General features: G+C 48.0%; 4 protein-coding genes across 4 annotated transcripts; 1 reads left to right on the forward strand and 3 right to left on the reverse strand.

Annotated features, from left to right (window-relative positions):
- Nucleotides 1-10: 10 nt before the first annotated feature.
- On the forward strand, nt 11-1192 carry BJ212DRAFT_1435592 (uncharacterized protein; the record flags this gene model as incomplete). Its single annotated transcript, XM_041337725.1, has 4 exons — nt 11-308; nt 364-461; nt 513-909; nt 965-1192. 4 exons carry the CDS (start codon nt 11-13, stop codon nt 988-990), a joined length of 819 nt encoding a protein of 272 aa, XP_041189334.1. The 3' UTR covers nt 991-1192.
- A 7512-nt stretch (nt 1193-8704) lies between these two features.
- On the reverse strand, nt 8705-11023 carry BJ212DRAFT_1484322 (uncharacterized protein; the record flags this gene model as incomplete). The annotated part of the gene is made up of 6 exons (XM_041340778.1): nt 8705-9262; nt 9320-9468; nt 9523-9587; nt 9633-9829; nt 10316-10669; nt 10730-11023. The coding sequence occupies 6 exons, from the start codon at nt 11021-11023 to the stop codon at nt 8705-8707; spliced, it is 1617 nt and encodes a 538-aa protein (XP_041189335.1).
- A 2836-nt stretch (nt 11024-13859) lies between these two features.
- On the reverse strand, nt 13860-14184 carry BJ212DRAFT_1279331 (uncharacterized protein; the record flags this gene model as incomplete). Its single annotated transcript, XM_041331486.1, has 2 exons — nt 13860-14044; nt 14097-14184. Coding segments are annotated over 2 exons (273 nt in total), but the record flags the coding sequence as incomplete, so codon positions are not given.
- A 1335-nt stretch (nt 14185-15519) lies between these two features.
- On the reverse strand, nt 15520-16722 carry BJ212DRAFT_1302467 (uncharacterized protein; the record flags this gene model as incomplete). The annotated part of the gene is made up of 6 exons (XM_041333269.1): nt 15520-15626; nt 15722-15730; nt 15794-15906; nt 16322-16403; nt 16451-16580; nt 16630-16722. 6 exons carry the CDS (start codon nt 16720-16722, stop codon nt 15520-15522), a joined length of 534 nt encoding a protein of 177 aa, XP_041189337.1.
- Nucleotides 16723-17001: the final 279 nt, after the last annotated feature.

Genomic DNA, 17001 nt, shown 5'->3' on the forward strand with positions numbered 1-17001 from the left:
ACAAACCGTCATGGCGTCGTATGCGCCTCTCCAAATGAATGATCTAGATCATCAACCTGAAGACGGCGAAGATGAGATTCTCCTCCCCGGTAAACACATCACCTCTAAGCACCGCACTATGGACCCCCCATCTAAATGGCCTGCTTGGGCAGAGCTAGGATTACAGGTCATCGCAGTTGTTTGCGCGTGTGCATTGTATAACATTGCCTCTGCCTCTGTTTCCGGGCAACGTAATGTCCAAGGGTTGCGTCAGCCGAACCAGTTTCCAGGTATAGAATTGGTCGGCGACCCTCAGCAAAAGCAAAAAGGTACGTAGGTTCGGTAGTTGTTCATAATGCGTCCCTAATAAGCCTGTGTGACCAGCACCAAAGTTGTTATTTCCAAGCGGCATAGTACGGGTGAACAAAGCCTTACCTGACCAAGTGTACACTTCAGGCTCGCACGTCATACTGAGCAACAGCGTAAGTGGACCTCCGTGCCCTGAAGCGATTTGGTTATTGATATCGTTCCAGGACTCGATGTTCTTTCAGTGGCACCTCGGCCGGTCCAAATTCACGTCTTGCTATATCGACAGCATCGTTCCCACTATTGAAGACGGTCTTGCGGCCAACAAGTCCTATAGTTCATCTGGGCCCATCACCGAAATCCAAATTTGGAATGTCACCACTCCTGCTGAGGGCATGACGAGCCTCAGCTGGAACACACGACCCCAGCGAATTGCACTGATGGGTACTGTCGCATTCCTTCCTGAGAAAGAGAAGATTGAGCAGCTAGGACTGGAAGATGGCTGGCAATCGCAGCTCGCAACGCGGTTCTCGTGTGGTAAGGAAGCGAGTGTTGTGACCGTTGAGGTTGCCTGTGATAGTTGTAGAATTGAGTTCGAGCAGTTATTCTCAGTTCCTCCGTTGGGTGAGTGCGGCTGTGTCACGGGTTTGAATTGGCAGACTCATTCCATCGTGTACAGCTTTCGATCTGATGGAGATAGGATAAGTAGCAGGGGCATTAGTGACACTACGACTCATGCGTGCAACTTTGAGATGCATCCATACGAGCAATAGATTTCGCGCAGGAATGGGGTTTAAACTCCGCCAGATGTTTTCTTCTTACTGGGGAACAACCCCAAGTCTTTCGTTCACATTGTGATGAACTGAAGCATAACTATATCGAGCTCGCCTCTCATCACATTGCGGCTACAGCAAAACAGTGTTATTGAAGATCATCGTTGAAAATCTACCGTACGGAATCCAAGCGCACGAACCTTGAGGCCGACAAAGTATGCTCTGTGTTCTGCAGGTTTGAAGAACTGGGATCGACAATGTATGCTCCGTATTCTGTGGGTTTGTCTAAGAGGAGGAAATAGTGGTGGACAAAGTGAATCATTTTCGTGAGCGTGGGCGTGGAGAGGCTGTATGCACGACCTGGAGTTCTGTCTGAAGTCAAAATGACTGCGATGGTCAGCTTGCTGCCTTGGGTGTTTATATACCCAGGCCCACCGAATTCATTGGCGTGTCTGGCTTCGAATGATGGGCGAGGGAGGGACTCGTAGCATGCTTGGAGAGTGAACGGAGGTTATTTGTTAGCCGAAACACCATTGATGTTGAGGAAAGCGGGTATAGTTGGGGGGATGGAGTGCCATGCAACAGATCTGGGGAACGGCGCCACGGCAGAGATAGACATTCTCGGGGTCATAGGACGGAGACATCTTCAAGTTCATCGAGCCAATCATCGTCTTCTTCAATACCGATAAAGGGCCACTGGCATGTCTGTGATCATGATCAGCATGGCGTTTTTCATGATCTCGAGGCAGTCGGGTATTGGAATATCAAAGACGATAGTCACTTTTTCGCCGACTTCCTTGCATTTCCCGGAGTTCCGAAGAGACGCGCAACCAATACATCGACAAATATTGCCTCGAGGATTGTGGCCAAGGGTATGCTGTTATCTAAACGCTGAAGTGGGGACCCCTTCTTCCAACTACTTATCCCACCCAACTTTACTCAGACTGATCCTCCGTATTAACCATCTCAAACGATGACTGAACACAATCAATCAAGGAACTCGAGGCAAGACCCTTCTCTTGAAATCTGCGCGTCCAGTGAAGCAACTGCTGGTGAAAGTTCGGTATGTTTCTGATGAGGACCACTTCTCATTTCACTCGAAGCGTTAACTCTGATGCGTTCTTGATCCAGGACAGACGCCGTGGCAAAATTCGTCGGTTTCTAGGGAAGGTTAAGAATGCGACTAAAAAGATTTCTGTGAGTCGACAAGGATCTCGAGTTTCCTGGAACAAGTCTCATGTAATCGTACAAAAGCACTCGAAGGGTTCACACTCCGTTCTTCCGAACGTTGATCGTGAAGATGCCTCATCAATCCCGAATATCAAGGTAGGTCACCTCTCACTTTATACACACTCCATAAATTCTGTTGGCCGTGCAGGTTCAGGATACCTCTTCAGGCGTGGAACGACATGCTGATCCCCAATCGGCACTCCGAGACGCCAAAAAGGCTGTCAAAGATATGAATCTACTTTCGGGGCGTGTGGGATCTGCAGTATCCGCCGCCCAAAATGCTCCAGCGGATCTCGAGGATGCATATGATTTCCAGGACACATATCTTCAACCCCTCAGGATATTCGACAATATTATCGGGAAGCTAGCAGATGTATGGGCCCATTCCTCTCGTGGTTGGAACCGAACTAATCCCGTGCCACAGGTACATCCATATGCAAAGATTGCACTGGGCGTCTTGTCTTGTGCATCAAAAGTATGTTTGGTTCCTCCCTCGTTTCTGTCACCCACTCAGGAGTCGTCGGTGTAGATGGTCATTGCCCAATCGGATCGCGACCAAGCAGTACATCGTCTTGTCGACAAGTTGGATGAAGTTTACGGCTTCGTGATACAGGACAAGACGCTTGGTCAGATTTCATCGATGCGCGGTATCCTTGGACAGATCTCTCAGCAGACCCTTGAATGCGCCCGTTTCATCAGAGACTATTCAGAGACTAAGAGCTTCTGTGAGTCTTCAAGCTGTTGCACGTTCCACATACTCAATCTTCTACTATTATAACAGGGAAAAGACTCGGGAAGGACATTCTCACTGAAACAAATAATGAAATTCAACGATATAGCGATGTGTTGGATGCGCTCATGCAAAACTTCCGAGACCAAGTTACTTGGGACGTGGCTATTTATACCCACCATACAGGTAAGGATTGTACTTGCTTCGGATGCAACAACCAGTCATTCCTCTTCAGGCGAACTACTGGATCTCAGCGGTATAACTTATGCAGCGAATGCGGGGTTAGACACCAGGAAACAATGCCTCCAAGGGACGCGCACGGAAATTCTCTCCCAGATCACAGATTGGGTCAACAGCACTGGAGACGACGTTCCACGCGTGCTGTGGCTATCTGGCCCGGCAGGCAAGGGAAAATCAGCCATCGCCCACACAATTGCTAACTGGTTCAGCGATGCGGGAGGGCTTGGTTCATGTTTTTGCTTCGACCGAGATCGAGAAGCAGACCGTCGCCATGAGAAGATATTTTCTACCATCGCCCGCGACCTGGCTGACCGTGATTCGGGAGTAAGGCGAGCGTTGGCAGATACAGTTCAGCATGCTAGTGCGCTCAAGACTACAGCTGACATCGTCCAGCAATGGCAGAAGTTTCTGGTGGAACCACTACAGAAGCTTTCGGAGTCAACTGTGGGCCCTGTCGTGATCGTGATCGACGCACTGGACGAGAGTGGCGCGGCCAAGACACGATCCGACCTTCTCCGCATTCTTTCTGGTAAACTTCAGAGCTCTGCTGTTCCCAAAATCACGGAGCTCCCAAAGAACTTCCGGTTTATCGTTACCTCTCGCCCGCTTCGCGATATTCAGAATGCGTTTGCGGGAGCTCAACACATTCGAAGGATTTCCATGGACGACATTCCACCAGAAGTCGCGGAACACGATATCCACGCTTACGTGTCGAAGAAGCTGGAAGGGCTTTCACAATTTAGGAGCAAAGAGTATACAGCCCTCGCCAAGAAAGCTGATGGTCTTTTCGAGTGGGCACGTCTTGCTTGCGAATCCATCGAAGCACCCCCGCCTGGTTTATCCTCTGATCAGTCCTTCAATATTATGGTGTCCCGCGATCCTGTCAAACGGGAACACTTGTTGTACGATATGTACGACTTCATTCTTACGGAGATCATGCGAAAGGATAAACACACGGACCCCGAGTTTCAGCAAACACAGCTAGCGACATTTCGTTCCGTGATGGGTCAAATTCTTGGCACAGTTGAACCCCTCCCCTTGAATTCCCTGAATTCCATGCGGAAACATTTTCTAGATGAAAACGAGCGTTATCAAGTGGAGGTCATGGTTGAACATATGGGATCCCTCCTCAGCGGCACCACAAACTCATCTACCCCCATCCGACCCCTTCATGCATCCTTCCGCGATTTCCTGACGGACCAATCACATAGTGGAGTGTTTTTCGTCGACGTGTCAAAAGCACAACACAACCTTGCTTTCGCATCACTTCGAGTGATGGAACGTGGACTTTCCTTCAATATCTGCGATTTGAAATCATCGTATCTCTCTAATTCCGAAGATCCCGGGCTGCAAGAACGGATTGAAAAATACATCCTTCCACACCTATCCTATGCCTGCCGATTTTGGCCTGTCCACGTGCAAACAACTCACTTCAATCCAGAACTCGCCAAAGAAATCAAATCATTCTTCGAGCATGAGCGACTGTTATTCTGGCTCGAGGTACTCGGCCTTATGAATGCGCTTAGCGGCGCAGTCCCCGCCCTTCCGGTTATTGCTAAGTGGTTGAAGGTGAGTACATGTTTATTGAGTGTCAGATTACATGCTCACTCACGCGCGATTGCAATTGCAGTGTCACACTGGATACGAAGATGCCTCGTCCGCTGCAATGGACGTGCAGAGATTTATCCAAGTCTTCGGCGGCATCATCTTGCACAGCACCCCGCATCTCTATGTATCAGCACTACCATTCTCGCCTGTCAATTGTACACTATCCAAAACGTTTTCTCCACGGTTTCCCAACTCTCTTCACGTGGCATCTGGACGTGATATTAACTGGACGGCCGTTCAGACTGTGATCATTGGGCACACTGGTGACGTTAACTCATTGACATTCTCACCGGATGGGACTCTCATTGCGACTGGATCGGATGATTGCACTGTGCGGCTGTGGGATACAGCGACTGGACAGCCAGTAGGCCAGCCCTTGCTGGGGCACACTTCTTATGTTACCTCTGTTTCTTTCTCACCGGATGGGACGCGCATCGCGTCCGGCTCAGTCGATAACACTGTCCGGTTGTGGGATGTAGCGACGTGGCAACTCATTGGTGAACCCTTATTGGGGCATACTGAGTCGGTTAATTCAGTCGCGTTCTCGCCGAACGGATCTCGCATCGTAACAGGTTCAGACGACAAGACAGTTCGGCTGTGGAATGCAGCAACGCGACAGCCAGTTGGTGAGCCCTTACGGGGGCACACTGACAACGTTAAGTCAGTGTCGTTCTCGCCGGATGGGACTCGCATCGCTTCTGGTTCGGAGGATAAGACAATCCGGTTGTGGGATGCAGGAACAGGGCTACCAGTTGGTGAGCCCTTGGAAGGGCACACTTCTTTGGTCAGATCAGTCTCGTTCTCTCCGGATGGGACTCGCATCGCATCTGGTTCGGGTGATATGACTGTCCGGCTGTGGGATGTAGGAACGGGTATACCTGTGTGTGAGCCCTTCAAGGGGCACTTTAATTGGGTTGGGTCAGTTTCGTTCTCGCCTGACGGGAGTCGCATCGTGACGGGTTCGGACGATTTTACCGTCCGACTTTGGGATGCAGCTACAGGGAAGCCAGTTGGTGAGCCCTTGGAGGGGCACAGTGGGCGGGTCTACTCAGTCTCATTCTCTCCGGATGGGTCTCGCATCGCGACTGGTTCTGGAGATAACACTGTCCGACTGTGGATCGCAGCTACAGGGCAGCCAGATAGTGAGCCCTTACTAGGGCATACTCATTCAATTATCTCAGTCTCGCTATCGCCAGATGGCACCTGCTTCGCGACTGGTTCCAGGGATGGCACTATCCAACTGTGGGATATAGCTACAGGGCAGCCAGTCGGTGAGCCCTTGGAGGGGCACACCAATTGGGTTAGGTCAGTCTCGTTCTCACCGGACGGAAGTCGCATCGTGACAGGTTCAGACGATCGGACGGTCCGACTGTGGGATGCAGCTACAAGGAAGCCAGTCGGTGAGCCCTTGCTGGGGCACACTGGTATTGTCTTCTCGGTCTCGTTTTCTCCGGACGGAACTCGTATCGCTTCTGGTTCGGATGACCAGACAATCCGGCTGTGGGATGCAGGAACGGGGCAGCTAGTTTGTGAGCCTTTGGAAGGGCACACTTATTCAGTCAGATCAGTCTTGTTCTCTCCGGATGGGACTCGCATCGCATCTGGTTCGCACGATCAGACTGTCCGGCTGTGGGATGCAGTGATGGGGAAGTTTGTCTGCCAGTCCTTACTGGAGCACATTTCGAGTGTTTACTCAATCTCGTTCTCTCCGGATTGGACTCGTATGGTTTCTGGTTCGCGTGATAAGACTATTCGGCTGTGGGATGTAGGAACGGGGCAGTCAGTTGGTGAGCCTTTGGAGGGGCACACTGACTTGGTCAGAACGGTCTCGTTCTCGCGGGATGGGACTCGCATCGTTTCCGGTTCGGACGATGGGACTGTCCGCCTGTGGGATGTAGCGACATGGCAGCCAATTGGTCCGCCCTTGCGGGGGCACACTACTTCAGTCAATTCAGTCTTGTTCTCCCCGGATGGGACTCGCATCATTTCCTGTTCATGGGATGGGACTGTCCGGGTCTGGTATGTGGTGATTGGGAAGTCATTGCAGGACCACGCCGCAGAAGACCGTTCACCATCCTCCTTGCATGGCAGCTGCATCCCCCGTCCAACAGCGGCCGTCCCAACACCCAACACTGCGAACTACGACTTCATTTCCTTCTCATCAAACTCAACTCATGCACTGCGCGATACTGCTGAGCTACTCGCAGGCACAGCCAATGATGACTGCAGGTCTACGTTAACTTTTCTGAGAGACGATGGATGGATGATGGGACCCAATGGTCGGCTTTTATTCTGGGTTCCACCCGCTTCACGAGAGGCGTTTAGATATAATCCTCGGATTGCATTTGTGTTACCTCGTGGAGGTCCAGAGCTGGATTTGAGCTGCATGACCCATGGGACACGTTGGCAGCACTGCTACGAGTGAGTCTCTGGACTTTTGCTTTCTCACAGTTAATCAATTTGGTCCTTTAGCACTTGATTACGATGATCTTTTTCCAGTAAATTAATTTGCGGAGATGCCAGAGACACTGGAGTACGAGATTGAGTGTACATTGATTCATCGTCTACTGTATGTCTACATAACATTGCATTCGAATTGGGGGTAGTTTGAGCGAACGTCGTGCTAGAAAGATGGCTAGGTAGCAGGTTTTTGAGAGCATAGAATAATCGTAAGGCAATGGATGAAATCATACGAGATGCCCAGACGGATGAAGAGAAGTATGTTCAATACGTTTCCCAAAGTGGATTGAAGAAACAGAAGATTGCAACAGCAGCGGGGGCGTGTTTGGATATTGCACGGTCTTTCGGCTTCGGTTGTACAACGCACATACAAGTTCAACGTTTAAGTGTTGATAGAACTCAATCAATGGGAAGGAACGTGGTTCATTGCATATAGTACAGTATGTGTATGGTAACAACAAGAGTACCACGAGAGTGATGGGTGCAAGGATATGCGACGTGTAAGGCATGGAAGAACATACGAAGATAGAAGAACAAATTGAAGTGAGGAAATGGACGAGTGCCTGGGACAAGCAAAGCAACAAGCAATCAATGTGAGAGACGACCCTTCATTGAGGAGTATAATATTGGGCACAGACATACCAGATGGACCTAGTGCGACAATGGGCTGGATCGTCTTTCTTGGAACATCTCCCGATAGAGCGGTGTATCCGCGACTGTGTGCCTGCGTGTCGCGAGCAAGGCAAAGCGGTGAAGAGCACTACACTACGACAAAGCCTGAAGGACTCTGCATTTTGTCTGCATCCAACCCGAATTTTTGTTGGGCAACTAGGAGACTCTTTGCAATCGGTGACTCACTCGAGTGTTAACATGTTGGTCCAAGGTGTAGGTCGATTCTCGCAAGATTGAAAGAAACGCGAAGTGAAATTGAAGAAAGATCGAGCTGCATACTGCACCCTTGGCACCACTTTTGTGGTCTTAGAGACCTGGTTTCTTTGTAGGGCGCAACTAGTCTGTGAGACGTACCCTCCCATGTGAGTATGAGATCTCTCACCTCCTGTGGAGCTCTTGGTGCTCCTGTTACTCCTCTTGTCTCCGTGGTGCTCTTTTGCGCTCTACAAAGAAACAAGGTCTCTAAGACTGTGGGAACGGGAGAAAAGTGGTGCCTGCCTATGTACCTAGGACCTCTCCAGTGAAGGCACAGGTATCAAACATTCCATCATTGATATTTGGATCAGGAAGGTATCTATCATATAACATGTGGCATACTACACTGTATCATACTAAAATGCATTGCAATGAAAAACATACACAGAAAAGACATGCGAGAAGAGGGTTGTCTCATTTGGATGTGGGAAGAACAAGGAGGGTTTGTGGGCTATGACACTCTCTGTTGGATGCACATAGAACAACAAGCACCCGCAGATGATTGGACATCATCATGTGGAGGATGTCCCAATCTTGATGATGATGCCATGGGCACCATAATTTCTGTGGGAGCATCCACAGGGAGCTGAGAGATCCATTTTTTCAGGAGCACTGCGAGTGCTGCATGAGTTATGCCAATGGGGGGGGGGGGGGGGTCGCTTGGGTCACTGGCTGCTGCTAGAATTAGATGATGCCACTCCTGTATGATTTGACTGAATGGTGTGAAGAATGAAGTAGTTTTTTCCATCAATGATGAGTCATTGTGAGGTGCAAGCACATATCCCTGCTTTGCCAACCAGGGATCAGCACCTGAGATCTCAAATTTATCAACCCACAAGGGCCTCCTGCCCTCATCTTTCATGAAGCCACATGGCCCATTGAAGGTGGTTGCAAATTCAACAAAGATAAAAAACAATGACTCCAGGTCATCACTTGCTGTGTGTTGGATTGTTGCACCCTTTGCAATACCCTCCCGGAGAAGACAAATTGACATATAGGGCCTAGTACCCTTCAGATAATGCACTCAGCCATGTGCCATGCTGTGAAAATTGTAAGTATCACTTACCGTGCCCTCTGAAGGAACACTAACAGTGCCTTCCACAATAATGCAAGCATGATCAAAGTCAATAAAATAACCTTGTCCATCATGGATGATAAAATTATTTGGACTCAAGTCTCCGTGGAGGACGTGACTTGTGAGCATTAAACTATGAGCTAAACACTGATGGGTCAGTCTCAGGATTCAATTTCAACACACTTGAGACTCACCCGAGACAAAGTCATGGAAGGCTCTCAACAGCTCAAGCTTCGAGGAGTAGAACACAAGTGGTTCTCTGCAGGGGGTCAACAGAAGGTGCTGGTGGAATCTGCAAATAAACCCAGAGGTACAAACACCATGGGAAGCTTGAATACGATATGTGCAGTCTGGCTCCCCATTGTAGAGGACATCCCAATGGGCCACAAGCTTGACTACATTCAGGATTCCTTCAACCATCTTGAGAATGGTCACCTCGTGGTTTTTCTTGTCCTTGGTGACCCAACAGTCTTTGAGTGCATACTCTGTCCCATCTGAGGTCTGAACATGATAACAAATCGTGCCATGAGAAAAGAAACCTTGGCTTCGCCAAAGCATGCTCATGATTGATAGATGGGATCTATCATGGTTTTCTATCCAGCCTATGGCATTCTCCCACAGATTGGCATGCGAGCCCTTGCAGGCAGGATTGCACATATGCATTGTGGGATTGTACATGAGGTTGTTGGTGTGCGTGAGTGTTAAGGTGTTTAAAACCTTGAGAAGATGCACAGGATTTTCAAGGATATTGACGGGGCGTGAAATGATCAGACCTGAGCAGTCAAAGTAGTGAAGGTGAAGCAGGTTATTGGCAATAGTAAAGATCAAGATGAACTGGCGCCAAGGTTGTTCTCACATCAACAGGTACCCTTTAGTGCTGCTACCATAATACAAAGGTATGGAAGAGTTGAGTTTGCTTTCTGTGTGCTCCATGCATGTGATAATATTGGACCATCGCAATGAGAGGTTGCGTAGATTGCAATCCACCAGAATAATATCTGGCTTCTGTGCATTGGTGTTGTCTGGGATGGGAGTATTACAGAATTGGGAGGACCAAATACACTTTGGTGGGCCACTGATAATGTTCATGGCACCAAAGGGGAATGCAGTGGAGGGATTGGGGAAAATTTTCTTGTACATCATGTGCATGGCAGCTTGCACTATGTTGAAGAGGAGGGTCCACTTGCCCTCTGTTGTTGCTGATGCCTGAGGCTGCTTCTTGCTGGGGTGCTTGTTGTTGTATCCTTTGGCACCGAAGCTCTTGTCGGTTTCAGGCATTGTGAAAGATGAATCCAATATCTCCACTTCTGTATTGGTCAACATGGCCAATGCCATGCTCATCTGTGCGTGTGGTTGTGTCTTTTGCACCCTGCCTGCCTTTCATCCCTGTCCCTTCTGTACCTGCACCCTCTTCTTCTGTTTTCTGGAGTCTACCAACAACTTTGGCTGGACATTCCTGTTATCGAACAGCCATTCTGCATTCATGCCATGGTGTGCAGCAGGTTGAAAGATAGACCCACTCTTAACCCTCTTCCCTCTTGGCCCAGACTTGAAATAGTAAATTTTGTTGAGAGATGCTGGAGTGAAATTAGTCTGTAAGATAAGGGTATCCATAACAGACTTGGCATCTTTGGGGAGTGATTTTTCTTCCCATAAGACGGTGCCAATGAATTCTTCCTCCAAGAGCTTATCCATAGCAATCTTGTTCCGAGGTTCAGGGAGTGCATTGCAGGTACTGACCGATCCATAGAGGCATTTATGATAAGAAGTTGTGCTCACTGGTTGTGGCAGCGGCATCATGGGAATGGTTGGTAGTCAAGTGGAGTAGTTGAATGGTTGAGAACATCTTGCTAATTTTGGAAACACTTCTGTGTGCCATGTATGGGTAGCGTCATGTCATGAGCAACCTGGTTGAACACATCAACTAACCATATGTCATCTTGTATTCATATGCCAAAATGTAATTTTGCATGATTTTTTTAATGATTATCCCACACACCAAATCAGACATGAATCATGGTGTATTTTCTACACACAGCAAGTGATTGGAACATTGTACAAAAGCATAGTATTGAGACAACAGACACCTTGGATTTACCTTGGAATGGCCCCTCCTTCAGATGATCCAGCACTGCATTGGCAATGGGACTCCTGCTCCCACAATGCCCATCTGTCCAAGCCTCACGCTGATATGCATGCTGGTAGCCAACTTGACCTTTGCAACCGGCTGGATGCATGTGTTCTCCATGGATGTCTGATGGGGGAGGTCCATGTGAATGGTCATCCAGAAGTTCATGGTCTGCATACCACACATCATGATAATATGACCACCTATTCCCACTGGCATCACGATAACCTGGGTAAGGTTCACCACAGTCACCATAATACAAATATTCCCTCTGATAAGGGTACTCTCCTCCAGGTCATGGTTGCCTGGCATATGCATGCCAGCCCAAGTCTTCATGGTACATGTATGCACCACATGGTGCATCACTGGGGTGATAATCATCATCAGGGAGTGTGGGAGAGCTGTCTCGATGAGTGCGCAGGTCACCATGAAGGTATTGAGTGTCGTGAGGCTCACGGGAGTGATTGTTGTGTGCCCCATGAGGGTCAACATGGCAAGGTTCTGGTGCATCAAGGTTAGAAATGACAGGGCTAGGACAAATATCCTCAGATGGGGCACATGGTAGATTTTGCGGTAGTGGGGGAGGCACATCTTGGACATGGCCAGACTGTCTGTTACCACCTGTGTGTTCAGCAGGAAGTTTGGTTTTATGTGGGGAAGATGGTGCTGCTGGAAGAATGGGTGCTTCAGTGACTTGCACAGAGGTCAAATGATCAACCAATGTCTCAGGCTGCACAGCTCTGCTATTACTCTGCGAGTCTTCATCTTCTTGCAAGAGACGCATGGTCTTGGTGAGAGCAGATTGGCCTCCTTTAGTCACTGGGCGTGCATGTTGCACTGGGCTTATCTTAGTAAATCTTTGGACATTTATGTAGAGAAAATACCTTTCACAATGTCAGGACATCCATCACGCAGGCGCATTGCTGCATTGTCTGTTTAATTATCAGTCAGGATCACTACTGAACTGAGATAACTGTCAAGACTTACCTATAGCAGGTTGTGGTTGCTGTTCTTCATCTCCTGAGAACCCTACTGTGAGAGGAGATGAGCACCCTCCTTTGGCATGAGCCTTGCCTGCAGCTTTTGCACCTGGCTTGTTCTCAATGGCCGTCTCCTCCTCTAACCCAATTGGTCATACATGCTTCTTCATAGCTCGTACAACTCTGGTATCAAGCTTCCGTTTCCATGAATGTGAAAAATCACCATAGTCGGCATTATCCTCACTATGGATTTTGCCATTGGATGAGTCAAGAGGCTCCTCATCAGGCTTCTTGACACCATCTTTACTGGACAGAATTTCTATGGGAGCTGGCACTGGTTTAGTAGGGAGTCGCTTTGCAAGCTTAAATGGATGTGATGGAGGAGGTATGAGTACCTCAGGATGCAAGTTGGTTTTCTGGATGGTTGTTGTGGTGTCTTTGGCCACAATACCCATAACATCATCCTGAGTGTGTGCTGACATGGGGACCTTTGGCTTCTTCTTCCTGGTAATGGTAGAGCTGGCTTGAAGGCATGGAGGGCCACCATAATCAAATGTTCTGTTAACAAACATCTGCCTCACATTTGGGAAAATAGAGTCTGCTGGAGGGGCCTTACCAATGATGACAGGCTCCTTGGAGGCTATCACTGTGCCTGTCAAATTATTATGAGCTAAAGTGGTCTAATAAGTGTATTGGCACATACCTCCTATGGTTTTGGTTACCTTAACAACGCACATCATCTTTGCCTTCAATGAATGAGCAAGCACATTGACTTCATGTTGTGTCAGTCCTGTGACACCTTTACTCTGTGAATTGATGTTATGAGATTCTCCTGGCATCAAACTCAAGTGCACAGGATACCCCTCAATGCATAGATGGTCATTAGCGAGGGAACTAGGCATCAGGATCCACAGGAAAGGTCTGTTGGCAAACTTCCCACCAAGGTCTGCTAAGGAAAAAATATCAGGACCTCATAAAACCATGGGATGTGATGTGCTACGTACCAACTTGCTTGATGAGACCAGCCTTCAGCGATTTCAACACATCCTTCTCCTTCTCTGACTCAGATGAGCTCACATCCAGGATCTCTATTGGCACCTGCTCTTGATCTCCTTCTGTGCCCTTGAAAGCCTGCTCCACAGCAGACAGCAAGATGGTGTTGTACACATGTGCTTTGATATGCCTGATGATGGCGTCATCACTAGCTTGGCAGCACTTTTCGAAAAACTACAGAGGTGTTAATACATAAAATACTTTCAAGGAAGGTAACACTTACACTGCCAGCACCAGGCATTGTGTGAACATGGCCTAGTGATACATCTTCATTGACAATGTTACCACACATGACAATGGCAGCCTCAAACCCTTGCCTAGTAGCAGCTCCATCAAGCTACAGGTAAGGTACTCAACTTATCAGAAAATATTACAGAATCAGAATGAGATTACTCACGATACTCTTATAAAGTTTCTGGAATGATTGAGTGCATTGCGCAATGGTTTGATTATCTGTCAGCATGTTGAGTTCTCTGTAGGTATTGAGGATATCCTGATAAGTGTCTGGGTAGCTTTTCTTGAAGAGCTCATAACACTGACAGTGAACACCAGTGCCTGTAAGATCAATATGTGGCACTGAGCAACCACTTACTTGGTGTCATTGAACCATCCTGAGGAGGAGCACCATCACCAAGCCTTACAAGTTCCTGGTGCATCTGGTCCTTGAAGTACCCTGCGTAAAGATTCCAGTAGTTGGTGCTATTGATCACTCAACCTTGACTCTTCATCCACAGGTTGATTACCTGGTAGGATGGCATATTCGTATTCTTTGCAGTATCAGTGACAACAGCATCCAAAGCAGTGCACCCTTCTTTGAGTGCAGAGTTCATCTCTGATGAATGTTGACCAGCAATGGGAGCATTATTATCATCCATCATAACATCAGACCTGACTTGAGATATTCCAGTGGCTGATGGACTGAATGTGACTGCACAGTGACGTGGCATACCAGCAGAAGGTGGAGCCAAAAGCTTGAAAGGCTTGAGGGGAGTTGGTGGGATGATATGCATTGTTGGAACAGCTCCTTGAGGTGGCAAAGAGTTTGCTGACACTACAGATGAAAAATTCCAGGGCCTGTCTGACCCATGCATATCAGGCTGCGAATCTCCCTGAGAGCTTGGGCCTGCAACTGTAGGCATGAGAAGTGGTGAGGTCGGTAACTGTGAATATGAAGCAAGTGGGCTAGGGGAGAGTCTGGGAGCCTTGTGTTCCATCAGAGGTGATGGCATGGGCCACAATGGCTGAACTCCAGACGGTATGGTGAGAAGGTTATAAGGAACCATGGAGTTTTGATTGAGAGTGCTGTACTGGGGCTGCTGGGTGAATATGTCCAAATTTTGAGGCATGACTGGCTGTGGCTGCTGGCTAGTGGGTGCCAATGTGCTGGAAAATAGATCTTGAGTCTGCACAGGGTGTTGAGCAGGTACAGCCTTGACAAAAGGAGAGTTGTGATGGCTGGAGTGCATCGACTCTAGCAGCAAGGACAAAGTCAGAAATCTGGAGAAAAGATCTTCAATAAGAATTACCAGATGTGAAGGTATTAGTGGTATAGTCACTGGGAGCACAGGCTGCTTGATGTCAGATAGCAGCATCCCTTGCAATACTAACATCACGTTATGTGGGCTTGATTTTGCTCTGTGGTCTTGGTGGAGTGAGTTCTGTTGGCGGATCCTTGTATTGACCACCTCCGAACTGTTCCTGCACATATCCTCCCTGCATGTATTCGGAATCCATAGCAGCAGGTGATAATGCAGGAAGGTACATGGGAGGCGAGGATGCCTGGTCATCAGTAGGGTCAGAATAGTAGTCTGATAGATTAAGCTTCATGCCCTTTGTGCAAGATCAGAAAAAATGGCATGTAGCAATGAAAATACTCACTGGAGTTGCAGATCCAAAAGGTGGGTAAAAAAAAGGAGGGCACAACACCTCATACTTATATCAAAATTTAAGTGTGTGTGAAGGGAGTCCTTAATTTTGAGACTAAACAAGTTAGAAAAATGAAGGTCTAGAAGCAAACAATGTACCAGACATCATGGAGGTCCACTGAGGAGGGTGTAGATGGTGAATTGGTGAACCTCTGGAGGCTCCAGAGGCTCCAGAGGCTCCAAAGGGGGCTCAGTATCAAATGGCTTCATGACTAAAGATTTCATTAATCCATGGCTGAAAATCTACTTCATGCCTAAGACAACACAATGTCAGAATTAGGTTAGTCCCAAAGTATGACCTACATACATCTGCTATCTACATTTGATGATAGGATGGACTTTGATCAATGTCTAAGGCACTTTGCAGGGCAACTTTCACTGTCACTAAATTGCAACTCTGACTCATCCTCATCATTTGCACTGCCAGTCATGTCATCATCCTCAGAACTGGATGGTCTCTCCTTGACAGAAGCGATGTGTGGGATAAGATTGCTGATATGCACAGCAGATGGTTTTGGAACTGCTTGAGAAGCTGGACAAGGAGGTGGTCGTGTGATTTCCACAATAAATTGGGTGTGACAATGAGAAGTAGGTAAAGAAGAAGGTAAACTAAGACGAGGAAGACCCTTTCTGTCAATTCAACCATCAGCAAATGCACACTGCCCATGGGAGTGCAAAGAGCAAGCTGAGGGGGCTTCTCCGATTATAATGGGGTCCTTTGAGGTAGTGAGACATGTACGAGCAGCATCGCTCTTCACTGCTCAGATGGTGAGGGTGCCTGCCTTGAGGTGGTTGATGAGATTGACATGATGGTGGTGGCTCAGATCATGGATGCCTTTGGTGTGAGAGAGAGGGGTGCAGCTTGCCAGGTATCAAGGTATCGTCAGGGTAATTGGTGAGGACATACCTGAGGTGAGCTAGTTCCTTTGGGAGAGTTTTCCAAGGGAAGTCAGCACTTGTGCGCCCACAGAGCATCCTACCAAGTGATGCTGAAATGATTTTTTAGATAGGATGAATGTGTCATGATTAATCTTACCAGTAAGTGCCCTCATCCCACCCATAATACAAGGTATCCCATCAAGGTTCTTCCATTCTTCACTGAGGCAGGAGCCTCCAGAGACTTCAGTGGGTAGGGTGTCCTCTGTTGACACGGCTACATCGACAAGCTAGAAGCAGGTCAGTAATGTTTGAACATCCAATTAGACAACTACTCACAATCTGAGAAATAGAAAAAGATTGTGAATCCGTGAGTGTGGCAGAATCAATGAGGCCGCAGGGTGAATTTGATGTGCTGTTGGTCATGGCCATCTTGCAGGAGGTAGTGCTTAGACAGTGTTTGAAAGTAGCACCAGCTCTAGATAAAAATCAATTGATAATGTGCAGACCATGTGCGAGAGAAATCTTTGGAATGAGGAAAATTCTAGTAAGTTCAAGGAAACTCGAAAATTTGAACTTCAAAGTTTGAAGGTATGCCACTGCACTGGCAGTGGAGCTTTCCAGAAATGGTAACATGTAGTGCCTCCTGACTTAATGAAAAGGCAGGTGCTCTCTACATTCAGACATTTTCACTTCAGTTTGATGTGCATC

Source organism: Suillus subaureus, assembly GCF_016647635.1.
Source record: "Suillus subaureus strain MN1 chromosome Unknown BJ212scaffold_33, whole genome shotgun sequence".
Taxonomy (NCBI): Eukaryota; Fungi; Basidiomycota; class Agaricomycetes; order Boletales; family Suillaceae; genus Suillus; species Suillus subaureus.